General features: G+C 40.0%; 1 protein-coding gene across 1 annotated transcript in view; it reads right to left on the bottom strand.

Moving 5' to 3' along the window:
- Positions 1–711: 711 nt before the first annotated feature.
- LOC131961855 (microtubule-associated protein 4) overlaps positions 712–16,922 on the bottom strand; it is a 164,442-nt gene continuing 148,231 nt past the window's right edge. The window contains 5 exon segments of the mRNA XM_059326766.1: positions 712–6,324; positions 7,920–8,112; positions 13,118–13,230; positions 13,600–13,681; positions 15,833–15,925. Coding sequence (XP_059182749.1) covers positions 6,317–6,324; positions 7,920–8,112; positions 13,118–13,230; positions 13,600–13,681; positions 15,833–15,925 — 489 coding nt within the window. The 3' untranslated portion in view covers positions 712–6,316.

The raw sequence follows: 16,922 nt of genomic DNA, 5'->3' as shown, positions 1-16,922 counted from the left end.
ATGTGGTTGAGCTCAGGCCTTTTTGTGGCAAATGCAGCACAAATTCATAGAGTGAATATTTAGCACCATCTGCTGTACATAATGCATCACTACAGTGGGTTATAATAGCTGTTTTCACAGAATCTCCGTCCTAATGAGAGGCTGTTGGACATACGTAGCAGCTTCATCGATGGGATATCAGGACCTGCTCTCCAAGGTTTGCTGGACAAACTGTTGGAGAAAAAGGTGATGGCTGCATGCAAATGCAAAACAAAAGAGACAAAGCTTTTTTTGTTATCGACACAGAGAGGAAGAAAGGTGAAGCTGCCAGTCCAGAGATGATTGAGTCCCTCTTTGAAAATCTGGGGCTGATTTGAAGCTAAATGAACAGGTCATCAGCTGGCAGGATTTTGGTAAACCTGATAAATTGCCCAACATATTAATAAATGTGTTGTATCTGATAAAATGTGACATACAGTCATGGAAAAAATGATTAGACCACCCTTGTTTTCTTCTATTTCTTGTTCATTTTAATGCCTGGAACAACTAAAGGTACATTTGTTTGGACAAATATAATAACAAAAATAGCTCTAAGTTTAATTTAAGAGCTGATATGTAGCCATTTTCTATGTTTTTCTTAGTAATAACCAAAATCATTATCAAGAAAACAGCCCCACCTTTGAAATCTAAATTCTGCTGCTGTATATGAAATAGAAGAAAGTCAAACACAAGTGACAGTTTTAGTCCATTTTATTTCATGTTCAATAATCACATCACTAATTAACAAGTAATCACATAAACACTTTTTTTCCAAACCAAAAAATAAAATTCAAATGAATGAAGAAAAAAACACAAAAAACAATGAGGAGGTTCTGCAAATGACATAGTAAGTCTACCTAACACATCCCATTGTTGTTTTCAGCATGCTCCGCAGGTACAGTAGGTGTTTATTAGCTAGTGTTACTCTTGCATGAGTGCAGTGACGGTAGATGAAGCTCTACAATGCTCCTTGGATAGATTACTGAGGAGCATTTGTTACACAAGCCAAACCTGACAACTACAGTTAGTTAACCTTAGACAAGGATGTGTTAGGGTCTCGGTGTGTGTGACTCTCCAGGGCAGGTTTCTGCTTTTTGAGTGCTATATATATACTGTAGCAGCCAATATGTTTGATATGCAGTACTCCCAAATGACACACATACTCACTGACCTCTACTCTAAGCACCTGCTTGAACAAGAAATTCCCTTTGCCCACTGTGATAAACAGTGTCATGTGTTTCCGGTGCATTAGCTTCATTAGCTTGGTTCTTTATCATATGAACCTGCAGAGGTCACTGTGTTCTTAATAAAAAGTTGCCTTGGTAGTCCAAACATTATCTCTTAAGACTGGGCTTGTGGACATGATTTAATAGTGTGTGGACATTATTATGCCCTACAAATGTTGTTTGAAATTAATTAAGCTCTATACTGCTGGTCAAACATTTCTAATAGTGATGGGCGAATGAAGCTTCATGAATTTTCTTTTTTTCTGAGCCCACTAGATGGCGCACTCTGTTCACCAAAGACCTGAAAGCACATTCAATTACCATTGCTTGAGCCTTTTTCTTTAAACCAAATGCGCCATCTAGTGGGCTTAGAAAATCTAGAAAAAGGTTCATGAGGCTTCATTGGCACATCACTAATTTCTAAATCAAGCTGCCGTGACAGCGCTTTAAAAGACTTTCTAAGTGTTGTACTGGGGTTCAAATCTTGTTGTGCACACCCTTGGAGAAACTCCAGAACAGTTTGCGAAACTGCGTCACAAATCGAAAGTATAATCCCTTCAACCATGAGAGCACGACCACCACGAGGCTACAGTAACACAACGATAAATACATATACAAAAGTGTTGCGTCTTTAGTACAATATATCTCAAAAGACATTCTTTCACTTCAGTGGCCCCTTTCTAATGAAAAAGGCAGACTTTTTCAATTTGTCATACTAATAAGAATCAGAATAATAGTCATAATAGTCATGATAAAACACTTCCTCCCCTTAGAACCATTTAAGGTACATGGACATAAAAGCTGTTCTGAACAAACCTTGAAACCCCCACCCACCAAAACCCTCCGATTCTGTTGCTCTACTGTCTTTTGTTCGTTTTTAGGGCCATACAGAGTGCATCAACAATAAAATATCTATATACATCCGTGTGCAATCTCATAAGTAGTGGTAAGTAAAAACTCGGGGGTGAGAGCAAAGCTAAAACATGGTTGTGGACAGGCACAAGGAGAAATTTAGCTATGCGACCAAACAAAGCAATCCAACAATTTGATCGAACATCTGCATGTGAAACATTCCCACTTTCAGAAGACATTATTAGACGTTATTGCCCATTTTGTCAAATTTCATTTAGAATTTAAAGGGATTCCAAAATACAACAGAAACAATGAATCTTAACTGAACTGTGTTTTATGATTGAAGAGTAGTGGAAAAATAAGTGCACTCTAATTCAGCTTATTGCTCAATTCATGTCATCACACAAAATCTCATTCAAATTAGGATATTTAGGATCACTTGCTCATAGAGGGGTATTTTAACTATTAATTAAATACAGATGAAGCCACCTGGAATTTACCCTCCAAGCAAAAGACCATTCAGTAGTGATGGGCGAATGAAGCTTCATGAACCATTTTCTTTATTTTCTGAGCCCACTAGATGGCGCACTCTGTTCACCAAAGACCTGAAAGCACATTCAATTACCATTGCTTTAGCCTTTTTTTTTTAAACCAAGTGCGCCATCTAGTGGGCTTAGAAAATACAGAAAATGGTTCATGAGGCTTCATTGGCACATCACTAGTCTAGATTCCACTGTAAACACGCCTATTCACCATGAGATGGCGCTTCCTTCACAAACACATATACCAACAGTGTGATTTAACACTGAAAAACAGATTTTCAGATTTTTACTTACTTATTTTATTTCCTTTTTTTTTAGAATTTGCCTCTTGGTGTGTGGTGAAATAGCAGTATATGGCAGAATCAAATGGAAATTTGATTCTGCCATATACTGCTATTTCACCACACACCGGAGGCAAATATTATACTTTTAAAATAATCTTTAGTTAGGCCTACTAGTTACTTATTTATTTATATTTCACTGGAATTTCTGGGTGGCTGCATCTATACCAACACTCAACCTAAACAAGCCCTCTGTGATATTTTAAAGCATTAAGGTGCAACTTTGCTCTGTCAAAGCTTCTTCATTGCTAAAGTGACAATTTGTTTTCGTAGTTTTATGTTTTTCTCTAGGGGGCAGTCAATCGAGCTTTGGTTTTAAAAGTACATTTAAAAAAATCTGCCAAGGCATTAGCTTTTATCTCATTTGCTTTTCATAACTCAAAATATATCTAATGAAGAAGTTGTATGAAAAGCAAGCCAAATCTGGAAGTTGTATTTTTTTTTTACGTTTTAAATTATATAACTAGCGCTGATCACTGAAGTTAGACGTTATACTTTAAAAAAAGTGTTTTATGTAAGAAAAACGTAACTAGGGTTACGGGAAAGACAGAAACACGGCTCCAAATAAATGCTGATGTTGCTCTGTATCTGTTGGATGTGTATAGAGGCCATATGAACAATGCAGGTATAAGATGTCCACAAAAGTATGTTTTGGTTTCAGAGGCAAAAATTAAACAGAAAACTTCCAGATGGTTCCAGCTCATGTTTTACCATTATATTTAAAACTGAGCTAGGAAGTGCTGGCTGAAAAGAATCCATTTTACTTTTGCTTGTGATATTATTGAAACAAAATGTGATTTTTTTTTTGTCATCCATCTTTCTATGTTTGAGCCATTGAGTTATACAAATCTGCACCTAGTTTGAAGCGGTAGAATTAATAAAAGTAAGAGGTGACCATTAGAACCATCAGAATGCAGCTCTTCCTGTCCATCTGTGTTAAAAGTCCTAATTTTGAGTAACAACACATCAACTTGCCCCAGAGATATACATATGGTACCAAACCACAACACTTGGAGTCATAATGCACAAAGGCTTTCAGCTCTGGGCATGATATTATATAATCTGGCCATGCATTATAAAGGCAATCGGAGGCAACGGTTGAATACATTGCTACAAGAGAAGAGTATAAAGCCACATCATGTTCCACTGCCGACACTCCAACAAGACAAGTGCCAAACACATATTAGAGATGTTTTTGTATTCAGCTACTGCCAATCAACATGCTACCATAACCCTCATAGAAACACCTGAAATTGAACAACCATGACTACACAACTAGTAGTGATGGGCGAATGGAGCTTCATGAACCATTTTCTTTATTTTCTGAGCCCACTAGATGGCGCACTCTGTTCACCAAAGACCTGAAAGCACATTCAATTACCATTGCTTGAGCCTTTTTCTTTAAACCAAGTGCGCCATCTAGTGGGCTTAGAAAAGACAGAAAATGGTTCATGAGGCTTCATTGGCACATCACTAACAACTAGTGATGTTCACATGAAGCTTCATGAACATAATATTTTATTTTCTGAGTCCACTAGATGGCGCGGTCTGTTCAACAAAGGGGTTAAAAGTTCATTAAATTGCCATTCCTTTAGCCATTTCTTTAAACCAAGTGCGCCATCTAGCGAGGTCAACAAATACAACTAATGGTTCATGAAGCTTCATTTGGCTATCACTATACACAACTACTAGGACCGCTAAATTTATAGAATTTCCTTAAAACAGCAATACCAGGTTGCCCCTTAAGTTTAACGTTCGTCCGTCCATTCTCTTTGTCTGAGCAATTTTTTTAGGCGTGAGCCTGCATCATCCTCGTTTACTTTAGTTTTCAGGTAAGAAGGACAGGAGGCACATAGAGACACACAGCTCCTTTGACTTCAGAGACATCTTCCTCATCTCCCTCTGGACTGCATGCTCAGTTAAAGCTTCTCTACTTTAGCAAACTTCCTCAATTGTATTTAAAAAACTTTCTGGTTTCATCATGTGTCTTGCCATAAATACAAAGCACAAATCAAATGCTTCTTTTCCACCCTTCTGGCAACAACTCCTTTTATCACTTTCTTGCTCCCTCTGAACATCTGCACTGTGTGTCTTGGTTTGCAAAAACCTGTGCGTGTTTGCTATTGGAAAAAAGACTGCCCACTGTATTGCTTACATAGGAAGAAACGTACATTAAATAAATAAAACCTTGTTTTAAAATCAGGAAACTAGGAAGAAAGAAAGAAGAGAACTCAAGAAAGACAGAAAAAAAAGATCCGAACAGAACACCAAAGCTCATTTTTACACAATTTTGTCACTCAAACACATCATCACAAACACAGAGAATAAAGAGTTAAACAGCTTAAAATGGTTCAAACAGCCTACTTGTTGTCTAGCTTTTTTGTTTGTCAGCTTGTTTATGGTAAGTGATAGAGAAAAGAGAGGAAGTGATGAAGCAGATGAGATTGACAATGGATTACTATGATGTTATTGAAGAAGAGAGAAAGTGGTTATTGGAAACAAACAGCCCCTAAAGTCACAAGGGAAAGAGAAGCTAAGTGTGTGATAGAAGCAATAGGTGAGTCTGACTGGGTTTCCACGCTGTTCAGTTGACAAATGACATGATTGCTGCTTATTTGGTGTGTGGAGGTGGGTGATGGAGGGTCAGAGTACACTGCCAGGCTGTGGGGAAAGACATCCAAGTGAAATCTTCTGATTCCAGGTCAGCCAGCTCGGAGAAGACGCAACCAAATATGTGAGAAAACCTTCTCCTCATTCCCCTCCACATAAGATTCCCACCAAGGCCCAAGTCTTTACAGTCACTTCAGCCAGATATAGAGGGGTAGCTATAGCGCATGATTATGAGCTCAGATGTGACAGAGGAGACATGATAACATGAAGTTGATACTAGAGCGACGGGACTATTGGGTGATTAAAAAATTTGCGGTGACAGATTTAAGAGAAAGGGTTTTTTCAGGGCTTGAAGAAGCTGTTGTTGTCCCCCTGGACCTCCACCTGAAGGTGCAGCAAGGAGGGGGCAGAGGGGGAGCTGACACAGCCTGCAGACGCCAACGATTCAATGAGGGAGACACTGCGAGGAGTCGGGTGGTGTAGAGAATTGGAGGAGCTGTGTGGGTGGGGTCTGTTGTCGTCCTGGGGGGCTGGCCGGGTGATGATGTCGGCGCCGTGGTCCGTGCGAGAGCGAGCATTCTCGCGGAAGTTGAGCTTGAAACACTCAATCTGCATCAGAAAGGTTGGAGTAAAAAGGGCAAAAAAAATACAGGGAGGAGAGGGGAGGGGGGGGGAGGAGGTGGTGATGTTGGGGGGTTGAGATGAGGAGGGCAGAGGGATAGAAGAATTAGATGCCTGCAAGATAAGAAGTCAGAGGTGGTGGTGATCAGGTGCTTTGGACTGCAGACGTCATGGTGAATAGTGTACAAACAGACAGACACACAACTCCCACACCAACCTGGTCTCACAGGAATCCGTGAAATAGACACGGATTCGCTTAACTCAAAATCTGTGGAATAGCCACGGAATAACTCAAATTTCCGTGAAACTGACACGGATTTTGCAAGTTAATGACAGTCATATCCCGTGGCTATTCCATGGATATTTGTTCCTATTGGTTTGTTCCAAGTCACGTGACTTTCAAGGTCCCAGCAGTCAGAACAAAAAACATGGCGGACAGTTCTCTCATTTTTTGTGAAAAAATCAATATTTTGACTTAGTTTCTGCATAAAAATGGATTTTGATCACATTTCTAGCGAGAAATATATGTTTTATTTTCTAAATATTCACTCAGTGAATGTACAAAATCACTTTGTATGTTGGAATAGCCACGGGATATGACTGTCATTAACTTGCATTGTAGCGAAATCCGTGTCAGTTTCACGGAAATTTGAGTGATTCCGTGGCTGTTCCACGGATTTTGAGTTAAGCAAATCCGTGGCTATTTCACGGATTCCTGTGAGACCATGTTGCCCACACACTGTTAGTGCTATGTCTTAGTAAGTATGTTATGTCTTAGATGTTTCCCACTAACAGGATGTCCCTGTTCCCGTGCAGCTACTCCTCCTGTGTTAGCCACGTGGGAGTCGAGCCCTGCACCGACAGCAGATGAGGCACTAGTGATGGGAATCTGGTCTCTTTTTAGTGATCCGGATCATTTGTCTCAGCTCACCAAGAACAGTCGGCTCTTTCAGCTCCCAAATTGCTCTTCATTTTACCACTTATACCAGCAGCACCGGCGATTTTATTGCTGATCCGGACTTTGAACCCTCAGAACCAATCGACCAGATTTATGGATGAGGAATATGTTTTTAGACGACATATTTTCACAGAAGAACAGACAGATTTGTGGCCATCTGGAGATAATAACAATAATAATACTAATTGATTGTGATGATGATATAAGAAACCATGACTGTTTGTCTTATATTACTTTGTGCGTTGTTGAGTACCCTGAAAAGTGCAATATAGATAAAATGTATTATTATTTATTATTATGATTATTATTATTTATTACAGTAGGCTAATAAGAACTATGTCTATTTCTTCCAGTGGTCATATCATGTTTGCATCTTGCTAATGCGCATGTATTAGTATTATGCATAGGATTTTTATTCAGTCAAATGTAACATTTGCTGAGTTTGTTGATTTTTTAAAATCCTTTATTGAAGGTTTGAACAAATAAACTCAACGTCTCATGAAAGCCAGGGGTATAAGCTCTCAAATACTTTTTGAATTTCATTTCTATCTGCTACAGAGGCTGAAAAATCTTCTGTTGAATTTCCAGAAAAACTTCAGGTTTTAGGGGGTTCTTTCAAAACCGCCCAGAGGTTTTCCAGGCATTTTTCCAGCCGTTTTAGGCCTAAATGGGTTAAAAGAGCCGGCTCTTTGAACCGGCTCGTCCACGACCGACACATCACTAGCTGGCACACACTTACACACAGACTTACTTGTCTCTGGGATACGGGAGTCCAGAGCCTGGGGCTCCCGGAGGCCCTCACTATCACAGGGAGCCCCCTCCTTCAGCCCATTCTCCTGGGCAGCAGGGCTCCCTGGCTGCCCCGGCTCAGAGCCTGGGGCTGGGGCCACGCTGTCACTCATGGGAGTGTCATTGCCCTCTGTTGTCTCCTGGGCCCCCTCAGCCTAGAAACACACAGCAGGGCGTGTCAATCGGTGGGGATGAACAACCTGGCTCCAGATCTCATACGGATACATTAGTTGTCTTGTTTGACAGACAGAGTAAAGTTCTGTATGCAGTTATTCACTAATGATTCAGGTTGACAGTCTGTAATTGCATGTAGACAGATGAACATTAAAAGATCTGGAGCCAGACTCAGGTGGAGTGAGATGGAATCACATAATAAATAAACAATGAATAATAATCATACAAATAATAACTGAAGTATATGACAGTCAAATGAATGCAATGATCGAAAGCAAATTGAAAATTCAAGCACATCATGTGAAAATAAGCAGATGCAAAGTGTAAAACGTGTAGAACTGATGCTTTTCCTGAACCATAAACCATTCTGCATGATCTCATAGGGATATCTGTAAAAATGCTCCAATGCTATTAGTAGCTAATAGTACATAGTACCAGGGTTTTTAAATCTTCTTTTTAAATATTCTCTTAAAACTCACTTTTTCTCCCAGGCTTTCAAACCTGTGTGAGAAGAAAGCTGTTTTTGTGTGCTGTATTGTACATCTCATATCATATATTACTTGATGTAATTGTCTTTTTTAATTTTATCATTGATTTTATTTTATATCGATTATATAGATTTACTTTTGTATCTTTTGGATTTTTTGTTGTTATTCATTTATGTAAAGCACTTTGGTCCACCTTGGTTGTGTATAAGGTGCTCTACAAATAGCATGACCTTGATTCATGGACTCCAAGCATCAATATCATATTATATAAATTATTATAATTGCAAATACAAATCTTTTTGGTAGCACAATAATATAATCAATTGCTGTTTCAGTCCACTAGATGGTGCTGTGTTTACATAAATGTTTAATTTCAATTTAACAATAATAAACTTTAAAATCCCCCAGTTGCATAATGGGCTGCATAGCTTTTTTGTAAGTACAATTGGCCACAAACATTTGCATTGAGATAAGCTGGACTGTGTAGACTGTACAAGTAGTTGAGTTTGTCAGGTGCATGCAACATTTGAAGTTTGATGAACATACTGAAAACTCTGAAATCTCTTTAGATAAAACAGATGTTGTCCTTTGGGGATATAGTATGCTGCTGGAAAAAGGTAATAGATTGTAATATATGCTATCACTATGGTACTTCTATGTTTAAAATGTTTTTAGCTGCAATTATATTGCATTGGGACTTCAGTATTGTGATAAAATAGGCCTCCGGATCGTCCAATCGAAGGACAAAACCCCAAAGAAAGCAGATAAAGACACAATCAAATAGGCCTGAATGGCTTTATACTTCATACCTTTCAATACTCTTGAGTTGCAGCTGTGCAGACTGAAACACCCTAAGTATGTCTGATGGTGAATCATGTTTCAATCAGTGGATTCATCAGGTGGGCTTAAAGGACCAGGCTGGCAAAATGATATATTTTTCTAAATTTGGACAAATCCAATGTCAAGATCAAAACCGACAACGTGTTAGTCCGTCTCTTAGTTCTCTCCAACTTTCCTAATCTGCTTGTGGCACTCAGCCTCTGTCTGTGGCATAGGGAGCTTCTTACTGAGGGAAGGAACTATTGGGCTTGTTTGTTAAAAAAGGGGTCATATACAATTAAAAAAAAGGCCCAGTAAAGTGGAGGGAAACTGTATTTATTAGGGACTATTTTCTAGAGCCAGATACTGATATTAGAGAGTATAACTATAGTTCAGCCAGTACTCTTGTTTATATTCATGTAACATTACCATTACACTCTTATTTATGTTCTAACATCTATTTAGAATGGGCCAAGTAGTTTGTTCAGTTATCTATTTTATGTTCCAAAATACAAATGTTACTATTGTTAGTGTTTGTAATGTGTCAGTTGTTAATGTGAACATGGTAATTTATGTTGGCAATGGTCATTTTTGTGCTGGTTTTATAGTTTTAACCCCTGTGTTAAATTGCAGATAGCAACTCTTTCTCATTCTGTGCTGCTTGGTAGTGATGTGCCAATGAAGCCTCATGAACTATTTTCTGTATTTTCTAAGCCCACTAGATGGCGCACTTGGTTTAAAGAAAAAGGCTCAAGCAATGTGCTTTGGGTAGTGATGGGCGAATGAAGCTTCATGAACCATTTTCTTTATTTTCTGAGCCCACTAGATGGCGCACTCTGTTCACCAAATACCTGAAAGCACATTCAATTACCATTGCTCGAGCCTTCTTCTTTAAACCAAGTGCGCCATCTAGTGGGCTTAGAAAATACAGAAAATGGTTCATGAGGCTTCATTGGCACATCACTAGTTAATACATGCTGCTCTAGTGAGTATTTGGGGCAGCAGGACGGTGTATGTGTGTTTGAGTCTAAATTTACTCCATTATGTCTTTGTGTGTGTGTGTGTGTGTGTGGCTCACTGATACAGAGGAATAACATATATCAGCCTTTGGATACACGAATAGCACTGATGAGCACATAATGACACTGATTAATTGGGTACTCGTGATAGTAACACATCATGAGAGGGTGTGGGGCATTGAGTTTCTTTACACTGTCCTAGAATAACACACACTATATGGTATGCATGGAAACTGTCTGTCCAACAAACACAAATGAACACAAGAGCATGTTTCAAAGCTCTACACAAAAAAAAAGTCTAAAAATAGGCTTCAGTTAACACTTATCAAAAGCTATCAAAAAGCAAAAAAGCTCTCTCAGACAGATTATTATTATGTGGAAGCTATTTTAAGCCGTCCTATGATTATGCATCTTCACGAGGTTGGAGGGTGCAGATGATAACTCAGCGTGCAGAACAGTTTGTGAAGATGGGAGTGGGAGTGAGGGTTGTGATCATGCAGTGATCATGAAACACAGATGAGCTGCCATAGGCTGAGGGAACAGGTGACATCATTTCGGATTAATTTGCACAAAGTGTCTTTTCTTTCTATAAAATGTTAGTTTTTTAGAAATGTATGACCATGTCAACATCCTGTTTTCCTGTTTGCCTTCTTCTCCCATTCTCTCTCTAAATGTGTTAGACAGAGTAGAGCTGAGTTGTGCCCCGCAGGGAGGCATCCAGACACTTTGACAACAGAAGGACTAAAGGCCAGGAGAAAGGGAGACGATTACAGGTGCAGCGGGTTTGAGATGGTTCAGGTTGCTGTAGATGGGTTATGACAGGCTGTCAGCTTCATCAGTGATTGTAGATTGAACACAGTAGTGGAACAAGGCAAAACCACAAAAAGCCTGAAACCGTCTGAAGTCATAATGCTCCAGAAGTGTTGTATAGAAAACCTAAAACCAAGCTGAAAGTGTTTCACTGACTGGAACGTTGAAGTCTGGCCCTGAACACTGATTCTGTCAGCTTGTCACATGCTGACTGAATGATTTGATTTGGTCCTTCATGGTTTGATTATTTTGCTCGAGATATTTTTGCTTTTTCTGTGATCTTGTCACTGGTTTAAAGCGAGCATTTAAATCAGAACATAATGCCAGCTGGTGGGTTGTTTCGTTGTCGTCTTTTACGAATAATTATGAGCTAATTAGGTCATGAATGTCAAATGTTAAAATGACTTTACTAGGTTCTTAAAGGCGACCTATTGCACTTTCCTTATCACATCCCCACTGGAACATGTTTTATTGTGTAGTTTGGTGGTTTATAATCCTTTGTTGGTTATTTTTCAAGGTAGAAAGTGCCACTATAGCACTGTTACATTCAATCCACATGTAGCTACATGCTAACGTCAGGAAAACCTGTAATCTTGGTTGCTGATTTGTGGCTGATTTTAAGATCACATTCCTACTGGAACATGTTCCACTGTGTAGCGTGTACCAGGGGTGGAGTACTCCAGTCTTGGACTCAGATTCAAAGCCTGTTTTTTGTGACTTGACTCAGGACTCCATTCGGACTTGGACTCTGATGACTCAGGCCCATGCATTCTGGCGAATAATGACTCAAAATTGCACATTTTTGACTCAAACTTGGACTCGGACTTGAACACTGGGGACTTGAGACAGACTCAGACTGACTCAACTACATCACTACCGTGTACTAGAGCACAGATGCAGAAGACCCGGAAACATTGACCAATCAGAGCAGACTGGGCTTTTTAGGAGGGGGTCTTAAAGAGACAGGTGCTAGAACCGAGCATCTCGGACATGGTTTGAATAGATGTGCAGCAGCCATGGGCAATATGAGAAAAATAAAGTGTTGAACATTAAAACATGTGAACATGTTCTAGTTAAAACCCAAAATGTAAGAATGAACATGAAAATGAGCACCATACAGCAGGGCCCCTTTAAAACCTTTCCAAGGATGACATTTTGTCTCATCATTGTATCAAGTATTGTATCAGTAGATCTACAATCAGAATCTGGAATTATTGACAAAATGTGTGTAGATGTGCGGCCATACATGTTTTATATTCATATTTTATATTATATGAGGGATAAATTACACCATAATGGACATCTTTCATATGAACACATCATTGGCTTAGCTGTACTTTATGTTTGTCATAAAGAAGTGCTTGAAGGAATCATGCAATGCACTTTTTTTTGCCATCCTGACTAACTGAACTCACTGCCACTATCAGTAAACTGTAATTAACATTAAACACAACCGTATGACTATTTGAATTAAGCTTATATGACTCTTAATTTTAGTGATGGGCGAATGAAGCTTCATGAACCATTGTCTTTATTTTCTGAGCCCACTAGATGGCGCACTCTGTTCACCAAAGACCTGAAAGTACATTCAATTACCATTGATAGAGCCTTTTTCTTTAAACCAAGTGCGCCATCTAGTGGGCTTAGAAAATACAGAAAATGGTTTATGAAGCTTCATTAGCACATCACTAATTAATTTGCATGTGTACTGTGAAACCTGATTCATCATTGTGAGTAGCTGGCTCATTAAAACACTTCAGACCTGAAATGAGTCTGAAAGTCTGCTGGTCTGCAACACTTTATAGTTACAGATAGAGAAAGAAGGACATCTTAATGTGGGGTAACCTCACCTTGACATCTCCTCCTCCAGGTGAATGGCTCACGTTGTCCATGGAAGCCACTTTGGACTGAGCCTTTTCCCTAAAGCTCACTTTGTGGGACTCGATCTTCACAACGCCCCCGCCTGCAACACACACGACTAATCAGTCTGATAATAACACACAAGCATGCATAATCACACACACAAGCATGCATGGACACAAGCTTACATATTCATGAGCATGTGCAAAACAGATACAGCTCCTACACAGCAGTGAACCAGTTCTTCATGCCAAGTCACGAATAACAAATCATCTCTTACATATTGAATCTCTCACACATTATAACCTCCATGAAGGACTATTAGACTGCATTAATTTGATCTAGGTGTACTTTATAAACTGCCAAGTCAGTGTATAAAGAGACAGACCATCCAACAGATTTTGAGCAGCACACATTAAATAAAATGATACATCAAATATAGTTGGGTCAGAAACTACATCTCTCAGCTCACCAGGCTTGTGCTTGATGTTGTCCTTGGAGCCGCACTTTGATGTCACCTTACTCAAATCCACCTTCTTGTTGAGTATCTGCACCTGTCAAATGTCACACAAGACATTTTATCTCAAGTGTTTAAAACATGATACAGGGATATGGATCCTTTGGTGTTTTCACTTTCTGAGGGTCCAGATCGCCAGATCGCAACTTGAACATCATGCTGCCTCCTTTACAAGGTGATGTTGCCTATTTGAGAATTCAGGCATATTGAAAAGACATGAAAGTAAAAGTAAAATCATTTTAGACAGGATCACCTTGGTACAGAAGATGTAAAAAAAAACCAACCCAAAAGAAAAAGTTCAGTACAGGAAACCAGCGATCCCAAAGGTACTTCTCTGTGGTGATACTCTTCTCGTAGTACCAGACAATCTTAAAGGAATAGTTTGGGATTTTGGACATTACGTTTTATGAAATTGTTGCCAGTAGTTTAGTAGATGCAAAGCTATTAACTTTCTTGCCGAGCCCTGGTGTGGGAGTTCTGGCCGGTTCCCATCGTAGAATAGATAGTTCCTGCAAAATGGCAGGGTCATCAAACTACAAGCTTTTACTCCATAAAACTATGTGTTCACTAAAAGGTCATCCATTCCACCACAAAACAATGGTCCTCACGCATATCAGAAACCAACCAGCATACAGCGTACAAGCTGGTAGTATTATTACTACGTGCTGTCATTATATTTACTGGGTTTTTCAAGAAACAAGATAGTGCCAAGTTAGGTTGTTTTCTCATACGCATGAGGACCATTGTTTTGTGGTGAAATGGGTGACCTTTTAGTGAACACGTAGTTTTGTGAAGTAAAACATGCAGTCTCATGAACCTGCCAGCTTGCCAGAATTATCTATGGCCATGTTTCCACTAGGGGGAAGAGTGGCCACCGGGAAAGTCTCAGGCCACGCCCTCTCTAAAGTTCGCTCACTCTGCGTGTCTCCATTACAAGTTAGCCCCCAGAGAGATTTAGAGACTCTGGAGGTGACGTTTGGTTTTCGACAGTTTCGACAGTGACGTCACATACGCAACGGATTAAACACGGGAGACTCAACTGTGGCCGATGTCGCTAACTGTGCACAATGTCAGCAGCTGATCATAAACAAAGCAGCATGGCTAATTATGCACAGCATCCGGTGCTTGTTGTAAACAAACAGAGATCGCTAAGTGAACACCTCCTGCAGCAGCATCACATGAACACTTACAGAGCTAACTGTTAACCTATTAGAAATTTGCAGACTGGACGCTAAGGGGTTAACATCGCATCCGGCTCTGCAGCTGGGAGAGACTGCTGCAGGAGGACTGTGCCGCTTCGACTCGTTCTTACTCATTCGTTATTGGAGACTCCTTCTGAAGAGTAAGAATGAGTCTCCAATAACACCAGAAAAAGTCGCTGGATTTGTCTCCAGTCGCTTCCTTGAAAAATAGTCGCTAAGGGGGTCTGAAAAGTCACTAAATATAGCAACAAAGTCGCTTAGTTGGCATCACTGCTTCGCTGGCTTTAACAAATGGCGTGTGTTGTTTTAGCGTAGAGTACTACGTCACATCCTGCTTAGTGTTCTATCCAATCAGTAACCAGGCTTTTTTCAGGGGAGAAAAAACGCCCTGCTCTTCGACAGGGACGGAAAAAGACCGCTCCAGACGGCTCATATTCAAATTAGGGCCGTTTCGGTGAGTGGAAACACCCTTATTCTACAATAAGAACTGACCAGAACTCTGACACCGGAGCTTGGCAAGTAAGCTAAAAGCTTTGCATCCACTACACTAGTGGCAATTATTTCATGCAACTTAATGTCCAAAATCCCAAACTATCCCATTAACAGAGACAGAGCCATTAGAGGTCAGTGCTCTTTGCTTCTTTCTTGTTTAGTAAGTTAGTAACAGGGCAGGACAACACAGGAAGAGTTAAAGGAAGCAAGGGGCTGTGAAGCGGGGTCTGGGAAAGGGCTGCTACATCAGGCTTGCTATCATGCTGTCCAATTATTCCCTCGCCCTCTATATAATGGTGGCAATAAGTACTGTTTCTTGCCTTTTTTTTTTTTTTCAAAAGCTGTCACTTCTAATATTGTGCATAACTCCCTCATGCTGGCATTGACAAGGACTGAAGGCTCTCTTTTCATTTTCTTTTTTTTTCTCAAGCCAAATATGTCTGACTTATTGGCCGATGCATATGAGCTCTGCTTGTAGGCCAGGCAGTACTTACATTCCCTCCACCAGGAACATGCTTCATATTGTCCTTGGAGCCCAAGCGTGAACCGACGTGGCTGAAGTCCAGCTTTTTGGAGACTATCTGAACCTATATGGACACAGCATAGCAGCAAGAGGGAAGAGGAGAGCAGAGGAGAGCAAGGGGTAGGGAAGGAAGGGAGGAAGGGGTGACCAGAGGAAGTGAATGTAAGAATAGGAAAAGGAAAGAAAAAGAGGACAAAAGAGAAGAAAATATACCAGAAGAGAGGAGGATAAAAAGAAAAAGAGAAGGGGAGAAGAAGTCACCATCACCGGCCGGGTTAGAAAGGAAAGGACAGAAGGACGGAGTGCGGTTCACCTGGGCAACAATCATACAGGGTTATAAATGTCTGAACTATCGTAGAAGGGGTTGATATACCCTGCTGGGACGTGAAGCGCTCTGAAATCTTGCTGACAGTGACAAAAATGGCACGGGAAGGTATTCAAAATCTGTTTCACCCAAGTCTGACGAAAAGGAAAGCAGCTACTGGATGCCACAAAAAATATTTTATAGAGCACATACACATGCAACTCAACATATAAACACACACAGGAGCCTGTAAAGTGTTATTTATATGGATTGACAAAAGCAACATTAGCACTGTAGTTCATTGACACACTGCTAGATGTCACAAACAAACCTGACACAGAAAGTATTTAGATGAGAAATGGGAGAATTGTATCAAGAATATCCATGGTAGCTCAATCAATGCAAGACATCATTTGATACAATTCAAGGTAGTACATAGACACTATTCTCCCTCCAGATTGCAGAAAATATTTCTGGATGTGTCACCCCAATGTATTAGGTGTTAAAGTGAAGAGGGAACACTGTCCCACTTATTCTTGTCATGTCATGAGCTACAACCATTCTGGGGCTCCTTGTTTGAGTTCTTCACTAAGGCCCTTAATCATCCATGTAACCCAGACCCATTCACCGTGTTGTTCGGGGCCAATCCAGATGGTGTGAAAAGTAGTTGTGAAGCTATAAGGCTATCTCCCTTTCAACATTGCTAGCCAGAAAGCTAATTTTACAGTCTTGGAAATCTGAAAAGGCTCCTACATTT

This window comes from Centropristis striata, chromosome 23, assembly GCF_030273125.1.
Source record: "Centropristis striata isolate RG_2023a ecotype Rhode Island chromosome 23, C.striata_1.0, whole genome shotgun sequence".
NCBI lineage: Eukaryota > Metazoa > Chordata > Actinopteri > Perciformes > Serranidae > Centropristis > Centropristis striata.
Note: the sequence above shows the minus strand (reverse complement) of the source record. Positions and strands in the feature narration are given on the sequence as shown.